The sequence below is a fragment of the Arachis ipaensis genome, chromosome B2 (genome assembly GCF_059453495.1).
Source record: "Arachis ipaensis isolate K30076 ecotype BB chromosome B2, ASM5945349v1, whole genome shotgun sequence".
In the NCBI taxonomy this organism is placed as follows: domain Eukaryota; kingdom Viridiplantae; phylum Streptophyta; class Magnoliopsida; order Fabales; family Fabaceae; genus Arachis; species Arachis ipaensis.
Window position 1 is genome coordinate 6,429,016 of NC_142437.1, and position 17,977 is coordinate 6,446,992.

At 36.1% G+C, this 17,977-nt stretch overlaps 1 protein-coding gene across 1 annotated transcript; it reads left to right on the forward strand.

Annotated features, from left to right (window-relative positions):
- Positions 1-10,892: 10,892 nt before the first annotated feature.
- Positions 10,893-12,527, forward strand: LOC107626699 (uncharacterized). Its single transcript, XM_016329597.2, has 3 exons — positions 10,893-11,753; positions 11,941-12,087; positions 12,297-12,527. The coding sequence occupies exons 1-3, from the start codon at positions 10,893-10,895 to the stop codon at positions 12,525-12,527; spliced, it is 1,239 nt and encodes a 412-aa protein (XP_016185083.2).
- The last annotated feature ends 5,450 nt before the right edge of the window (positions 12,528-17,977 follow it).

Sequence of the window (17,977 nt, forward strand, 5' to 3'; positions counted from 1 at the left end):
TTTCACAGTGCCCGGCCACACTTACGACATAGGGTCAAAAGAGCTTCAAGTCTCAACCTGGAGCACGTGGTGGCTAGCCACTGCTACTACCCAGGGAAACCCTCATCTCCGATGGTGGAAGTGCAAACATTCACAATTCATTCAACAGCATATATGCATTTATACTTAGCCATAAACATGGCTCCGCCGTCACACGGCATAATCCAGCCATCCGGCTTACAGTTAAATCCATAACCAGCCAATTCATTAACAATTATGGCCCTTCAGCCCATGGCATAACAAGCACTTCCACCGCCATTCTCCGCATCTCACATAATCATCTTTGATCATCAATGATCATTCATTTTTCCCCTTGCTTCACTCGCAAGTTACCACATTCACTAGCCCTCTTTCTCATGCTAGGCATATCATAATGATTTAAGACATAAGTGGTGAGATCGGAGGCTTAGAAGTATGAAATTTGGCTTTTAAAACTCAAAAATCAACTTTGGGATGAAATCAGGGCCACGCGTACGCGCACTCCACGCGCACGTGTGGATGGCCTTAAAACTCATCGACGCGCAAGCGTCATACGCGCAAACGCGTGAGTTGAAAATTAGCCAAACGACGCGCACGCGTCCGCCACGCATACGCGCGAATACATTGTGCCCCAGGCACAAAACTGGCACAACTCTGGCACAACTCTCTGGAAAATGGCTGGGCATTTGATGCAGCGCATCAACGCGCCCGCGCATACCACGCGCACGCGTGGATGATGCTTTCTCGAAGAACGGCGCGTACGCGCCAAGTGCGCCTACGCGCGAGGGGTCATTCTGCTAAAATTTTTCTAAGTTAAAAGCTGCAGAATTCACAGATTCAACCCCCAATCTTCCGACGGTCATAACTCTCTCATTTTAAATCATTTTTCACCCGTTCTTCGAACGGCATGGACATCCCGGATCCAATTTCATTTCTAAACAGATTTGGCACAAATCAAAGATCCGTAGTCCAAGTTATGTCCCATCAAAGTATGCCCAAAAACCATATTTTCATTCAAAACCACAAAGTGCCATTTTCAAAACATGCCAATTTCAACCCTTCTCTTTGAAATCATTCAAAATGTACCAAAATCAACAACAAGCCATCCTCAACTCACACATTGACATTTTACCAAAATTTCCAAAACTACCTCCAACCATTTTAACACTTCTCAATCAATGGCTAAAGGACAAACACAATCTCATGTCATACATCCTTCTCATCCCAATTTCCAATAATATCAATTTCCAAATCAACCATCATTATACATGATCAACATCATACTCACCATCAACATGATACCACCCATCAATTCAACCTCAATCATCCATCAAGCATATATCACAACATGCATTTCTCATATATCACACAATCAAGGCATCAATATTCATAATCACATATATGAACACATCATATATCTCAACCATTCAACAACACCAACAATTCAATGCCTATCTTGGGGCCTCTAGCCTAAGTATTTCCTACCACATTACATATTAGATACAGGAAACCGAAACCATACCTTAGCCGATTTCTCAAGCTCAACCGGAGCACTTCCAAACCACTTGTCCACAAGCTCTCAAGGTATCAACACTTCCAAGAACAGATTTTATCACACAAAACCCTCTTCCAAGCTTTCCAAAATCACCAATCAAGCTCCAATATTCACATATACACAACCTAAGCCATAATCATTATATCCATACACAACATCTCAATACCCAAACATCATAGAACAACAATTTACACTAGGGTTGAGAATCTTACCACACCCAAGGTCCAAGGAGACAAGATTAACCTTCTCCTTCAAGAGAGTTGGGTCCTATAACATCAAAGAACCCAAAATCTCAACATTTTTGCTCATGAAACTCGAAATCAAGGGCTGGAATTTCGAACAGTAAAACGTGGCTTACCTCAAGATTAATTGTATGGGTTTTGTAGAGCTCTCCGCGGTGAACGCGTGGCCGCAAACGGAGCGACAATCGGAGCTCTAGATCAAAAGTTATGGTGGTTTGAAGATCAAGTGAGAGATAGAACTTGAGAGAGTGTTCTTCTCCTCCCTCACTCCATTTCAGCGTGTGTGTGTGTTTAATGAGGAGAGAGAATGTTGAAAACTAGGGTTTTGGTTTAGTTATGTTGGGCCAAGGGCCCACTTTGGGTCCGGTTGGCCCGGTTTGGCCCGTTCGGTCCAATCTTGGTCCGATTTCTATAAAATTGGTACCGAAATTCTCGTCTCAATCTCCTCTATCACATTTAGCCATAAAAATAACATTTTTGGCTTTCTAGAATAAATTCTCATTTATGGGTTAATTAGCCGTTAATTAACCGGGTCTTACATTCTACCCACCTAATTGGGAATTTTGCCCACAAAATTCAAATCAAATTACCTGAGAATAAGTGCGGATAATCCGTACGCATCTCCGACTCAAGTTCCCAAGTGTGTTCCTCAACACCGCCTCGACTCCATGCCACTTTGACTAATGAAACCTCTTTTCCACGCAACCGTTTGATACTAGTATCATCGATTCTGACTGGAGCCACTGGAAGCGTCATATCTTCCCTTAACTGAACCGATTCGGGTTCTAACACATGGCTAGCATCAGGAGTGTACTTCCAAAGCTGCGACACGTGAAATACGTCGTGCAGGTTCGAAAGATGAGGTGGTAGAGCCACCCGATACGCCACCGGCCCAATCCTCTCCAGGATCTGAAATGGACCAATGTATCGAGGATTCAACTTCTTTGCTTTAATCGCTCTACCTACTCCTGTGGTCGGAGTAACCTTAAGGAAAACATGATCTCCTGCCTCAAATTCCAAGGGCTTCCGCCTCTGATCGGCGTAACTCTTCTAACGACTCTGCGCCGTAAGCATCCTATCTCGGATTTTCTTGACTTGTTCAGTGGTCTCAGCTATCATTTCCGGCCCCAACAAGCCTTTCTCTCCAACTTCATACCAACATAGCGGAGATTGACATTTCCTCCCATACAATGCCTCATACGGAGCCATTCCGATGTTCGCATGGTAACTATTATTGTATGCAAACTCCACTAACGCATATACCGATCCCAACTCGCCGGTTGGTCCAAAACACAAGCTCTCAACATATCCTCTAGTGTTTGGATCGTCCTCTCGGATTGACCATCTGTTTGAGGATGGTAAGCTGTACTCAAGCTTAATCGGGTTCCAAAAGCTTTCTGAAATGCACCCCAGAACCTCGAAGTGAAACGAGGATCTCTATCAGAGATTATAGTAGCAAGTACACCATGGAGTCTTACAATCTCCTTTATGTATAACCGAGCTAGATCCTCAAGGGTGTAAGTCATTCGAATGGGCAAAAAGTGAGCTGACTTCGTCAGTCGGTCCACAATCACCCAGATAGCATCAAAACCAGTCCTAATCCTTGGCAATCCCGACACAAAGTCCATTGCAATACTTTCCCACTTCCATTGCGGAACCTCTAAAGGTTGCAACATCCCGGAAGGTCTTTGATGTTCAATCTTTACCTTTTGACAAGTTAAGTACTTTGAAACATATTCCGCCACATCATTCTTCATACCCGGCCACCAAAACATCGCCTTTAAATCATGGTACATCTTAGTACTTCCCGGGTGAATGGAGAATCCACTTTTGTGTGCCTCCTTTAAGATATCTTGCCTCAAAGTGCCAACATCAGCGCCCTCGCTGGCACATCGATCCGGGCTCTGGCTCTGATACCATCTGTAACAGCGCAGACCACCCGCTAGCACGATATTGTCCGCTTTGGCACACAAGGCCTCACGGTTTTGCCTTTGACGATAGGGATGCTAGCCGAAGCCCCCCCACACTCACTCGTCAAAACGCGTCATGCTAGGGAGAGGTATCCACACCCTTATAAGGCATGCTTCGTTCCCCTCCCCAACCGATGTGGGACCTTACAATCTACCCCCCTAAGGGAGTCCAGCGCCCTCGCTGGCACATCGATCCGGGTTCTGGCTCTGATACCATCTGTAACAGCCCAGACCACCCGCTAGCACGATATTGTCCGCTTTGGCACACAAGGCCTCACGGTTTTGCCTTTGACGATAGGGATGATAGCCGAAACCCCCCACACTCACTCGTCAAAACGCGTCATGCTAGGGAGAGGTATCCACACCCTTATAAGGCATGCTTCGTTCCCCTCCCCAACCGATGTGGGTCTTACAATCCACCCCCTAAGGGAGTCCAGCGCCCTCGCTGGCACATCGATCCGGGCTCTGGCTCTGATACCATCTGTAACAGCCCAGACCACCCGCTAGCACGATATTGTCCGCTTTAGCACACAAGGCCTCACGGTTTTGCCTTTGACGATAGGGATGCTAGCCGAAGCCCCCCACACTCACTCGTCAAAACGCGTCATGCTAGGGAGAGGTATCCACACCCTTATAAGGCATGCTTCGTTCCCCTCTCCAACCGATGTGGGCCTTACAATCCACTCCCCTAAGGGAGCCCAGCGCCCTCGCTGGCACATCGATCCGGGTTCTGGCTCTGATACCATCTGTAACAGCCCAGACCACCCGCTAGCACGATATTGTCCGCTTTAGCACACAAGGCCTCACGGTTTTGCCTTTGACGATAGGGATGCTAGCCGAAGCCCCCCACACTCACTCGTCAAAACGCGTCATGCTAGGGAGAGGTATCCACACCCTTATAAGGCATGCTTCGTTCCCCTCCCCAACCGATGTGGGACCTTACAATCTACCCCCCTAAGGGAGTTCAGCGCCCTCGCTGGCACATCGATCCGGGTTCTGGCTCTGATACCATCTGTAACAGCCCAGACCACCCGCTAGCACGATATTGTCCGCTTTAGCACACAAGGCCTCACGGTTTTGCCTTTGACGATAGGGATGCTAGCCGAAGCCCCCCACACTCACTCGTCAAAACGCGTCATGCTAGGGAGAGGTATCCACACCCTTATAAGGCATGCTTCGTTCCCCTCTCCAACCGATGTGGGCTTTACAATCCACCCCCTAAGGGAGTCCAGCGCCCTCGCTGGCACATCGATCCGGGTTCTAGCTCTGATACCATCTGTAACAGCCCAGACCACCCGCTAGCACGATATTGTCCGCTTTGGCACACAAGGCCTCACGGTTTTGCCTTTGACGATAGGGATGATGGCCAAAGCCCCCCACACTCACTCGTCAAAACGCGTCATGCTAGGGAGAGGTATCCACACCCTTATAAGGCATGCTTCGTTCCTCTCCCCAACCGATGTGGGCCTTACAATTTGTACTTGACAATTTGTTCAATAGACCATCTAATGAAATGAAATAGATTGAGATAGCTTTGAAAGAGAGGATAGCTTTGTTGATGAGTTGCACATAGTGAGCGTTTGTGACTGGCAAAGTAAAGTGATAAATGTGCATTTGGGTTAATAAATTTATATGGATATTATAATATTATGGAAGTATTCTTACTTTAGATTTGATGATACATTACAAATTCACAAGTTGATTGATATATATAGATTCTATTAACAAATGTGGAAGCTGAATCTAAATAGGACCATGGTAAAAAATTACTTCGGTCTGTGTGCAATAGCAGAATCTGCCAAAGGTAAAACTGTAAAATTATAAACATTTCTCAATTGGATACCACTTTTACATAGAAATATATCAATTGCATAACTTACATAGATTTGTTTAACCTTGATTTTACATAGAAATATATCAATTGCATAACTTACATTTTACTTTTGATACTTTATTTATGTATCTATTTTTATCTAAACCATGCCATGGTTTCTCACAATCAAGAATATCAACAATTTCTCAATACCATCAGTGTTCCCTAATTCCTATCAATGATGGAACCAACGAACGAAGAATTTATGTAAGTTCACATGTTTCTAGTAATTTAGATTTTAACATTTTAACTTAACTAATTTCCTCTTCTCTGCGCTTTCTGTGCCAAGCTATATTTTCATATTTTATTAATATTAGTTGCTTTCAATTCAATTATCTCTGGAGATTAGTTTATTTAGTCATCGATCAAACTAAATCAGCAAGCAAACATGAAGAAAGCTCCACTATACATTTTCTTCTTCCTATTACTCTTATCTGCCTTTTGCTTTTACTCTTCGGCTTTTGGACAGGCTTTGTCACAAGATGAAGGTAATTAAGCCCATAAATTCTTGCTAAGTAATGTTAAAGAAGCAGTTTTTTCGGTTAATATTAATTAATTTTTTTAAATTATTTTACCATATATTTAGTAGCAATACATCAAAAGTAGAAGTGTTCTGACTTGGCAATGCCCATTTGTTTTTGATGATTTCAGAATGAAGAGGGTCCTAAAGAAGATCCACGTTTGGAACTCTTGAGGAAGGAATGGTTTGAAGACAAGGAGTGTCTTGATATTTAATACTTTATTTCTATTTAATACTTTATTTAGAAATAAAAAATATTATATTGAATACTTTATTTGTATTGGAGTTATTATTTTTTATTTTCAATACTAAAAAATTATATATTATGTGTAATACTTTATTTATGAATTACGTAATATTTTGTTTTTGGGTTATGATTTCTTGTTATTGTGAACTTTTAAACAAAAAAATTATGTTTAACATGGTAAAAACGACGGTTAAAACTACTTTTTTAAACGATAAAATATCACTTTTAGTCGGTAAAAATGGCGGCTTGTAACTGCCATTTTAAAAGTGAAACACCATTTTAACTCGGTAAAAATGGCGGTTTTAAACGCCGTTTTAACCAATAAAAATGCCACTATCAGGGTAAAAACAGCGGTTCAAAATGCCGTATTAACCAACTAAAAATGCCGTTTTAACCCGGTAAAAACGGCGGTTTCAAATGCCATTTTAACCAACGAAAAATGCCACTCATTCAAGGTAAAAATGGCGGTTCAAACCGCCATTTTAACCAACAAAAAACGCTGTTTTATCCTAGAAATAATGGCGGTTTGAACCGCTGTTTTAACCAACCAAAAACCCGACGTTTTAACCTATCAAAAAACCGCCGTTTTAACCCAGGAAATTGTGGCGGTTTTTTGAAAACCGCCGTAATAATCATAATGGCGCCCAGAATTACGTCGTTTTCTAAAACCGCCGTTCTTGGTAATAATGACGGTTCAAACCGCCATAAATACAAAAAAAAACCGCCGTTTTAACCAGAATTTTTTGTAGTGCCACCGGAATCCCATCGCTACCGGTGATGGGTTGGAAGAAGGGGTATGCATAAAAAAGTTAGAAAAAATTAAAAACAAAATGTTGATCATTTATTGATCGTAAATAACTTTAATACAAAGGTAAAATTATAATTCTCTATAGACATTTGGGTCAAAGTTAATTTTTTTCAAACTTTGAAAGCACAATCAAAACTTTGAAGAAACGTCAAAGAAAAAAATGGGTGAGAGTATTTGGAATATAATAAAATTGAAATTGATTTTATTTTTAAACAAAATTCGTTCTTTGAAATGTATGGAAAATGAGAATTTTTATGTGATCCTTTATTTATTTAGAGGATTTTATTGTAGCTGAAATAATTTGGTGCATCAAAAATATAAATGTCATTTTTATCTTTTAGAAATTAATATAAAAGAGAAGGATTTCGAGAGGTGAATAAGTGGTTCAAGTGCGGCAGTATAACAATCTGGCAATCGGTAAGAATATCCAACTATTAGTATTGTTTGAAATGGTGGAAGTTGATGTTGTAAATAAAGTATCCAAAATTAATTAATAAAATAATCAATTCAAGTTAATTAAATTAATTCTCATTAAAGTTCATTTCAAATATAAATATTGATCTGTAAATGAATTTAATTTCTATTTTATTTAAAGGATTCCAAACATATTTTTTTAATATCTAGTTCAGTTCATTTCAATTTCATTAACTTAATTTAAAAGATATTTAGTTTTAAACACAAATTTAGTATATATATTTTTCTTTTTATTAACATAAGAATCACCTTCACAATGGAGACCTGTTAATTTTGTGGAGCTCTATAAACCATGTTTCTCATTTAGTTAGGGGCTACAAGGGTAATTTAAATTTTTCGTGTAATATAGCTTCTAAACTCTATTTAAATCCCACTAAAATTCTGACACAAAATAATTACACTAAGATGTTGACCAGAAACACCTATATTAAGAATTTAATACCGAGCAAAAAAAAGTTTAATTACTCTATTAGTCCCTATAATTTTACCAAATTTTTAATTAGGTTCTTATACGTTTTTCTTTTTAATTAGGTCTCTATGCTAATTTTTTTATTTTAATTTGGTCTCTAGTCACAATAGACATTAAAAAAAACATTCACATGTGTTGAATTTACTAAAGTACCCATGTCTCTAACTCTACATAATCGCATGGTTCTGAAAACTAGACTGGACCAGCCATGGACCGAACCAGAAGTTGGTCGGTTTACTCCAAATGACGCCATTTTTGTGTTTCATTAAAAAAAAAAGAAAAAAGGGTTTCTGAATTGAGGAATGCAAAAACCAGTCAAACTACTCTCTCTCTCTCTCCCCTTTCACTCACATAGAATGACAGAAGTAGAAACCAGTCTCTTCCATCTCAACTCTTCCTTGAAAACCCTAGCATCTATAGCACCACTTGGTTCGTCATGGTCATTCACCAATCCTCATGGTTCATCGTGCTCGAAGGCCTTTCCTTGTTCGCCCAACATCAGCGTCTCTAGCTAGGTCATGCTCAGCAGCTCTTTGCCCGTCGTCCATCCATCATGTTCGTTGCCAGCTTGCTAGTGTTTATCACTAGCTTCTCGTTGTCTGTCGCTCTCCCTCAAATCTTTGCACACTGCCCTCGCCGAAGGTAATGCCTCCAATGCCTAGTCAGTGCTCAGTATTTGTTCTTGCTTGTTTTTGGACTCTTGATTGATGATTAACTTTGTTATTGGCTTACTACTTGATGATAATTTGATACTGATTCTTAATGATGAATTGATAATGGCTTGTTGAATTGATACTGGAGCTCCTTCAATGGCGAAGGTCATGATAGAAAAGAGCGGGCTTGGATCACACAATGATGGATTGAGATGCGTTAATGGCACCACATAATGCCAAATGGAGTAGGGAGGAAGAGAAAGGATTTTTTGCCCGAGGGAAAGAGGAAGGAGAGGGGATAAGGGTTATTTTGTCAATATAAAAAAAATTAGAGTGAATAATAACCCAAATATTTTAACTATAGTATATTCAATTTGAAAACAGAATGTTCTGTTGAACTAAATGTTTTTGTCATCGTAGAGACTAAATTAAAATAAAAATTTTAGTATAGGAACCTAATTAAAAGGAAAACAAGTATAGGAACCTAATTGTAAATTTGGTCAAATTATAGGACCAACAGAGTAATTAAACAAAAAAAAAACATAAATATTTTTTCATTTCATCCTTATCCATGTTGTTAAGAAAAATCAAATTAAAAGCCTAATGGGTTAAAAGGCAAATGAATTTGATTATTAAAATTTAATTTTTCTATATTTATAAAAAATTTACAACAAAATGTGTGTTGAGTAAACTCAAAGCTTTTTTTCCTAAAGGGGCGCATAATCATTCACCAACTTGTGAAATTTTTTGTCTTTTTTACTTTTTTTAATATTTCATTATTGATAAAATAATCACCAAATATGACCAAACAAATTAGATAAATATAATTATTATTCGTCAATATTCGGATTAAACACATATAAGTGAATAATAAAGCCCGCAGTAAATTATTTTAGCTAGCTTCCACTTACATCAAGTGGTTATATTGAATAAGATATATGGAATTGTTTTTAAAATCCAATTAAAAAAAAGAGACAACTACATACTTTATTCATGTGCTCAAAGAAGGAAATGGTTATGCGGATGAGTTATAGCTAAATTAAAAATACACTCAAATCCCTTACTTAATTGTTTATAATTCACTTTCTAGTGTGATTTCTCTTTAATTTTCTGCTGATGGTAGCTAGGGGTTATCTTTCCCTAGAATAGTTTTCTGTATAGCTTTGTTTTCTAAGCTTTAACTCTATTGATTATAAAAAAATAGACAACATTCTAAGATAACATAAACAAAAATTATTTTACCTAAAATAGAAATAAAGAAAAATAATTAAAAGCTAAAATATATGATCTACAAAAACAAATTCTCTGGACACACATATATAATTTTAGCTATTCAAGAAAACATGCAAAAAAATAATAATAATAAATTAAGCAAAAATTATCATAAAAAGTTTGGTATTGTATAATATTGTAAACCCTATTTAGGTATTATCCTCATTGTAGTTAAAAGTATTACTTATATTTATTTGTGTTTTGTGATTTTAGTTAAAAGTATCTAGCTAACAATAAAAAAAAAAGAATACATAACAAACTAGATTACAATAACGAAAATGTTAACTAAACTTTTTTCTTTTTTCATAAGATAAATTCCTAATTAAGATTGGATTGACACAATTTTTTTTTTTTGTAAAACCAACACAGTTTTTGATTAGTTGAATATGCTCTAATGGTTGAAAATTCCACCAAAAATAGCATTCAACAGCAAAAATTCATCAGAGTTGGTATTCAGTTTGATGTACAACTTAGATCATTACTCTACTATAAAAGCAGCAGGCAATGCAAGAACTTTATATCCATAAATATTTATCTTCTATTTTTTTGAATATCAAAGACCCTTTTCTAATATGGTAGTTTCCCTTTTCTCTTGCTGGCATGTTATATTATTTTTTTTCCGTTTTTTTCTTGAATTCATGTTTTATTTCTTGAATGTTTAATTTGAGTTCCTCAAAGCTATATGTGTTTACGTAGTTTTTATGAATATGTTAAACATATATAATATAAATCTCATTACAAACATTATTGTTCACTACTAATCATATAAGCATAATTATTTCCAGGTCAACATGAAGTTTATTTGCGAAGTGGTGATATTATCATTTTCAATTATAGTAATACAATCGAGCATCACATTCTCACGAGAACTTGAAGGTCCAAATCATATCAAGACAACTACTTTTTATACCAAAACGTTCGTACTAGAACCAGGAAAGGTTAGTAGAAAAACTTTTTTCGATGTTGAGTTTCCAAGAGGCCACATTGGAATCAAGAATTTACAAGCCGAACTAGTTGATGAACACGGAAACTCTATACCACTATATGAGGCTTACCTGCACCATTATTTTGTTTTAAGATATTTTGAAAATATCACCATGTCACAACATGCTAATGAAAGTCAACCTAATTACGGTAAGTATTTTAAGAGAAATGATGGTGCATGTCAAACTTTCGTTAATTCAATTTCTTGGGGTCTTGGAGTTGACGCACGAAGAACTAACACAGAACTACCAGATCCATTTAGAGTAGAAGTAGGTACGCATCCTGAGGATGTTCCAAAGGAGTATGATGAAGAGAAATGGTTAATCAATATTTTGGTCATTGACACACGTGGTGCAGAAGACAAGAAAGGTTGCTCCCAATGCAGATGTGACCTTTTAAACGTCAAAAGTGAAGATTTGAGAAACACAACAGGCGTTGATGGAACACCATTGTCTAGTGATTACAAAGGAGGAATCTTTTGTTGCGAGAAGAAGTCTCAATGCAAATTACAAAAGGGATACAATGAAAAACAAAAGAGAAAAGTTGCTATTAAATATACAATATCATGGGTTGAATGGGATCAACAGCAAGTGCCTCTTAAGTTTTATATTCTTGATGTTACTGATCAAGTCACATATAATGGATCCGAACCAATTCATCATTGCGCGGTAAGTGACAATTATTTTGTTTTAACTAAATGCTAAGACTTATACTTCATATATTTCCTATAGCGATATATTATGATATGTATTCGATTAGTCAAGCAATATTTATTTTGAAATAAAATGAGTATTAATAATTGGTTCATTTATCTACTTATCTAGTAAATATCTAAAAAAAATTAATTTGCTGTAGGTAGAGTATTCTATAAATCCAGAAAAGACTGATGAAGGACATTACCATATTAAGAAAACAAATATTCCAATGAAAAAAGGTGGTAGTCTCATCTATATTACTGCTCATGTACATTCAGGAATTGTTAATGCAACATTATATGGAGAGGTAACGTTCAATATTTACCATAATTCTCATGCATAGTATTTACTATTAATTACTAATCGTAAACAGTTACATTTATTTAACTATGTACCTAAATTTGTTTCTTAAAAACAATAAGATTATTTTCTGATTCATCATCATCATCGTAGGAAGTTAAATTTTCAAAATACCGTCACCATTAAGATATATATGCCTTTTTATTTTTAATTCAGGATGGAAGAAGATTATGTGAAATTAAGCCAATATATGGAACGGGAAAAGAGGCAGGCAATGAAGAAGGTTATGCTGTTGGAGCGTCTGGTTGCTATCCAAAACCGGGCTCTATGAAGATTAAAGATGGTGAAAATTTAACTGCAGAATTTATACATGAAAACAAATATACCACTGGACTTATGGGGCATTTCTATGTCTATTTGGCAGAAGACTTACCAAAATCTTTCTAAAATTATTGAGCACTACTAATGTTAGTTTATCCCCTTTATGTTTTATAATTTAATAAAAAAGCAAAAAAAATCTAAGTAGCTTGTTTGTCATAAAAAATTATCGCAATAAAACACATTGACGTAGTTATTGTACATATGTAATTTTCATTCAATAAGGTATGAAAAAGTATGATCAAGGAGTATGTTGTTACAAAAAAGTGTTTATTGTTTTTCAATATGAGGCCATAACTGCAATCCCGTCATTACCCATGGTGGTTGGAAGAAGGTATATGCATAAATAGGTCAAAAAAAGTTAAAAATAAAATGTTGATTATTTATTGATCGTAATGACTTCAGGATAGAGATAAAATTATAACTCTTTGAAAACATTTGGATAAAAGTTAATTCTTTTTCAAACTTTGAAAACACAATCAAAACATTGGAAAAATGTCCAAAAAATGAGTGAGAGTATATGGAATATAATAAAATTGAAACTGATTTGATTTTTAAATAAAATTCTTTCTTTGAAATATATGCAAAATGAGAATTTATTTTATCCTTTTTTTGTCTAGAGGATTTTGTTGTAGCTGAAATAATTTGGTGTATAAAAAATACAGAAGTCATTTTCATCTTTTAGAAATTAATATAAAAGAGAAGGATTTCGAGAGGTGAATAGGTGGTGGAGGTATGGCAGCACAACAACCTGGCAAATCGGTAGCAATATCCAATGATTAGTATTGTTCTAAAATGGTGGAAGATGATGTTGTAAATAAAGTATACAAAATTAATAAAATAATAAATTCAAATGAATGGTAAGTCACGGTAAGTGATGAATGTACTATGAATGGATTATTATTGAATTAATGAGGAATTGATTATATGAATGGCTTGATAGTTTGATTTGTTGAGGTAAACTTGGGAATTTGGATGGATTATATTGGAGTGGTTGGTTTAAATAAGTGTAGAATGGTTTGAAATTGGATTGAATGGAATTTTGGTAAAAGTTGGCAAATTGATAAAATTGGTAAAAACTAAATTTGACCAACTTTGATGCACTTTAACTTGGCGTTTGGAGTTTGGATTCGTTCGAAATTTTTCTTAAATCAAAGTTTGTTAAAAGATCTTTAAAATTATTTAAGAATGATGGAAAATCAAATTTTATAGAGAAAGATATGGACGATTGAAAATCGATATAAAAAACTGAATTATGAGATTATGCAAAAACCTAGAATTTCTGATATGCGTACCCACACACGGAACAAAAGCAAGGGAAGTATTCGTGCGTACGCACAACAAAGGAGTTTTACAAGTTGTGCATACGCACGATACTGTGCGCACGCAAAAGCTGGGAATTACTTTGGGTGCATGCGTACGCACAAGGGTGATGCATATGCACAAGTCCTGTTTTCACACTTAAACTCTGTTTTCAACTGTTTGGTTTTTTCAACAAGCTTGTAAACTTTTGTACCCCTAATTAAGGTCTGATACCTAGTTTTTGGACTCTGAAATGAGTATGAGTGTATGAAATGGATTGAATTAAAATATTCTCAAATAACGATTGGTTAAACTGGATGACATTATTGCAGAGATGGTGTTTCGTCCTACCCGCGGTGAGGACGGTGGTGTCATCCCGCTCACGGGTTAATTAGAGTGAGAAATTGATAAAAGACTGGGGTTAATGAACACAGGCTTGATGGATTAATAACGAATTGAGGTTAAACTATCTTAATAACAAAGTGGAGTTTTGGGATTATGATGAATCATGATACTGTTTGAGACTGTGGTCATGACTAACGTGAGTTTTGATTGTGATTATGGTTATTCTAATTAGAAATCAATTACTGATTAACGAATATCTGCTTGGGTAAGATGCAAGGATTGAGCTTGTCTCACTTGCTCCAGGTTAAGTGGAGATGGTGGCTTCGTCCTGCCCACAATGAGGACGATGGTGTTATCCCACTCACGAGAAAACATAATTGATTTCTTGATAAAAAAATTGAGATTAATGAGTCGATTATTTTATAAATTGATAAAGAGATGGGGTTAATGAGTTTAATGAAGTATAAAATTACTAAAAGACACTGATAATGACTAAATATGGCCAAATTGGCTGGATATGGCAAGGTATGGGTGATATCCCGCTTGCGTGAATTGGTATGACACCCGCCTGGGTGGATGAGTAATGCCTACTTCGAGTTGTGGTGGAGAAGCACATGTTTGAGTAGACGAGTAATACCTACTCCAGATTGTGGAGAAGTCCTTCTTGGGTAGATGAGTAATTCCTATCCGAGTTATGGTTTGAGGGTAGATGAGTAATTCCAATCCGGGTTATGGTTTGAGGCACCTGCCTGGGTGGATAAGTAATTCCTATCCGGATTGTGGTGAAAACACCGGCATGGGTAGATGAGTAATACCTGCTTTGTGTTGTGGTGTTCCATATCCGGGTTAGCTATCGAATATGTGTCAGATTTGGCATTATACCTAACAAGTGAGCTCATGGCCAATAGGACAGGCATGCATCATTTGCATTTGTGTGACTTGATTGGGTGTGCATCTTGTATCTGGATTGCCTTATTTGATTAATTGTATTTATATGCTATTTGATCTAATTTCTTTATCTATTCTCTCTACTTATGTATTTTTTGTATTGCTTTATATGTGTTTGAACAACTGAGAGGTCCCTTATGCTGGCGATGGTGACGCTGAGGGCTGTTTTTTATGAGATAATAAAAATTGAATGATTGGATGATGGAATTGAGAATTAGTCGAGATTGAAACTTCCTGGGTAGATGCAAGGGTCGTGGTTTGCCCCACTTACTTTGGGTTGAGAAATTAAGAGTACTAGTAAAATTGATAACTTATGTTGAGGCTGAATGTCGTTAATAATAATTGTTAGAGACTATAAAACTGGAAGGGTTTAATACTAAAATGAATAATAGTGATATTGAGAGAGTTAATAGCTTAGAGTTAGAAAGAATCGAGATTAGACATAGTTACCAAGGGCTAAGACTTAGTCTGTTTACCCTTTTTGGATTAAAAAGGACACTAGGCTTGAACCTTGAATGATTGGAGTTTAAGAATTAAGATTGTCATGGCTTTTTATATTATCTCTATTTGGAATTATTACCCTACTGGGAACCTTCGGGTTCTCACCCGTTGTCAGATTTTATTTTTAGATGCAGGACGTGGTGCACCTCGTTGAGCGTGCTGGTTTTCTCTCGAAAACGAAGACTGCCTTTCGGGTTTTCATTATTGCATTAGATGTTGTTATTTTTTCACTTTTGTATATGTATATGTATATCCCTCTTAGAGGTTAATTTATGGAGAAAACAGGTTGTATTTCGTTTAATTTTAGTTTGTATTATACTTTCTAGCCGGTCTTGTCTTTGCAAGTTGTGACTAGTAATTGTTATGTATTTCCTTTTGAATCATATATATATTTCTGTCGTTCTGTATATCGTTGGCATTTCAAGTGCGATGCAATTATTATTCTGTCATCTTTCTTCACATGCTCCTAGCTATATTATATTTCTTCAATTTATACATATGTACTTTATTTTTAGAGGTCGTAATGTCTCACTATCTTTGACTTACGACTGCAGCATAAGGTTTTGTGTGGTAGGGTGTTACACCCCAAATATGACCATACAAATAACTAGATAAATGTAATTTTTATTCACCAATATTCAAATTAAATACATATAAGTGAATGATAAATCCGGTAGTAAATTGTTTTAGCCTACATTTACATCAAATGATTATATTGAGTAAGATACATAAAACTATTTTTAAAATTCAATTAAGAAAAAGAGGCAACTACATGCTTTATTCATGTGCTCAAGGAAGGTAATGCTTTTTTAATTCCTTACTTATTTGTTTATGATTCACTTCCTAGTATGATTTCTCTTTTGATTTTTTGATGATGCTAGCTACGGGTTATCTTTTCCTAAAATAGTTTTTGTTAGAGGTGGCAAATGGGCTAACCTATTTTGTCTTACCAAAAGCCCCTACCCCGTTTAATGAGGCGGTCCTGAAATTCTACCCCGTCTACCTAACGGCAGGTTGGCAGCCAAAGCCCACCTATTCTTTTTTTTTAAACCATTAAATATTTAAACAATATATATAATTTCACAACCATTTCAATAAATTTATAATTTCTAAAGACATAAAAAAATTATAATTTCTAAATTCACAAATATTTAAATATTTATGATTCTAAATATCTAATAAACATAATCGTCAACCAAATCTTTTAAAACAAAATAATGAAACCAACAGTATCAAAAATATATAATTAAATATCGACAAGTCTCTAATCAATCAAATATAGAACAAAATTGAAACTATAACTTAAATAAAAAAGAATATTTTAAATTCAATTATCATCTTCATCTTCTTGTAGAAAGTTAAATAAAAACATGATGGGCCTGACAGGCAAGCCTGCTCCGCCCTGCCGAAACTTGTCAAAGCCCACGAATTAGGCAGTGCAGGTTAAGCGGATTTTTTATTATGGCGGTCTCAAATTTTTAGCCTGACCCGTCTTTTTTGGCGAGTTACGCGGGCCAGCCCAGCGGATTTCGGTTCATTTGCCACCTCTAGTTTCTGTATAACTATGTTTTCTAAACTTTAACTCCATTGATTATTAAAATAAGAGACAACATGTTAAGTTACCATAAAAAAAGTAATTAAAAGCTAATATTTTTTATCTACAATTATAATAACACAATCGGGCATCACATTCTCAGGATAACTTGGGAGTCCAAATCATATCAAGACATCTACTTTTTATACTAAAAAGATCGTAGTGAAACCAGGAAAGATTAGCAAAAGGTCTTTTTACGATGTTAAATTTCTAAGAAGCCACATTAGAATCAAGAATTTACAAGCCAAATTAGTTTATTAACATAGAAACTTTATGCCACTATATGAGGTTTACTTGCATCATTATTTTGTTTTAAGATATTTTGAAAATATCTACATGTCACAGCATGCTAATAAAAGTCAACTTGTACGGTAAGAATTTTAAGAGAAATGATGGTGTATATCAGGCTTATGTTAATTCATTTTCTTGGGGACTTGGAATTGACGCACAAAGAACTAGCACAGAACTACCAAATCCATTTAAAGTGGAAGTAGGTATGCATCCTGAAGATGTTCCAAAAGAGTACGATGAAGAGATTTTTGTTCATTAATATTTTAGTCATTACCATACGTGGTGCAAAAGATGAGAAAGATTGCTCCCAATGCAAACATGACCTTTACAACGTCAAAAGTGAAGATTTGAGAAATGCAACAAGCATTGATGGAATTTTGTGTTGAATACCATCGGATTTACCGTGAATTTAGCGTTGCAGAATAACGGCATCTTTACCGGTGAATTTACTAGTAGTTAATTTAGGCATCAAAGTCGTTATGTCAAAATATTAACAATGGATTTTTATTTTCGACGGTAAATTCACCGAAAATAATTG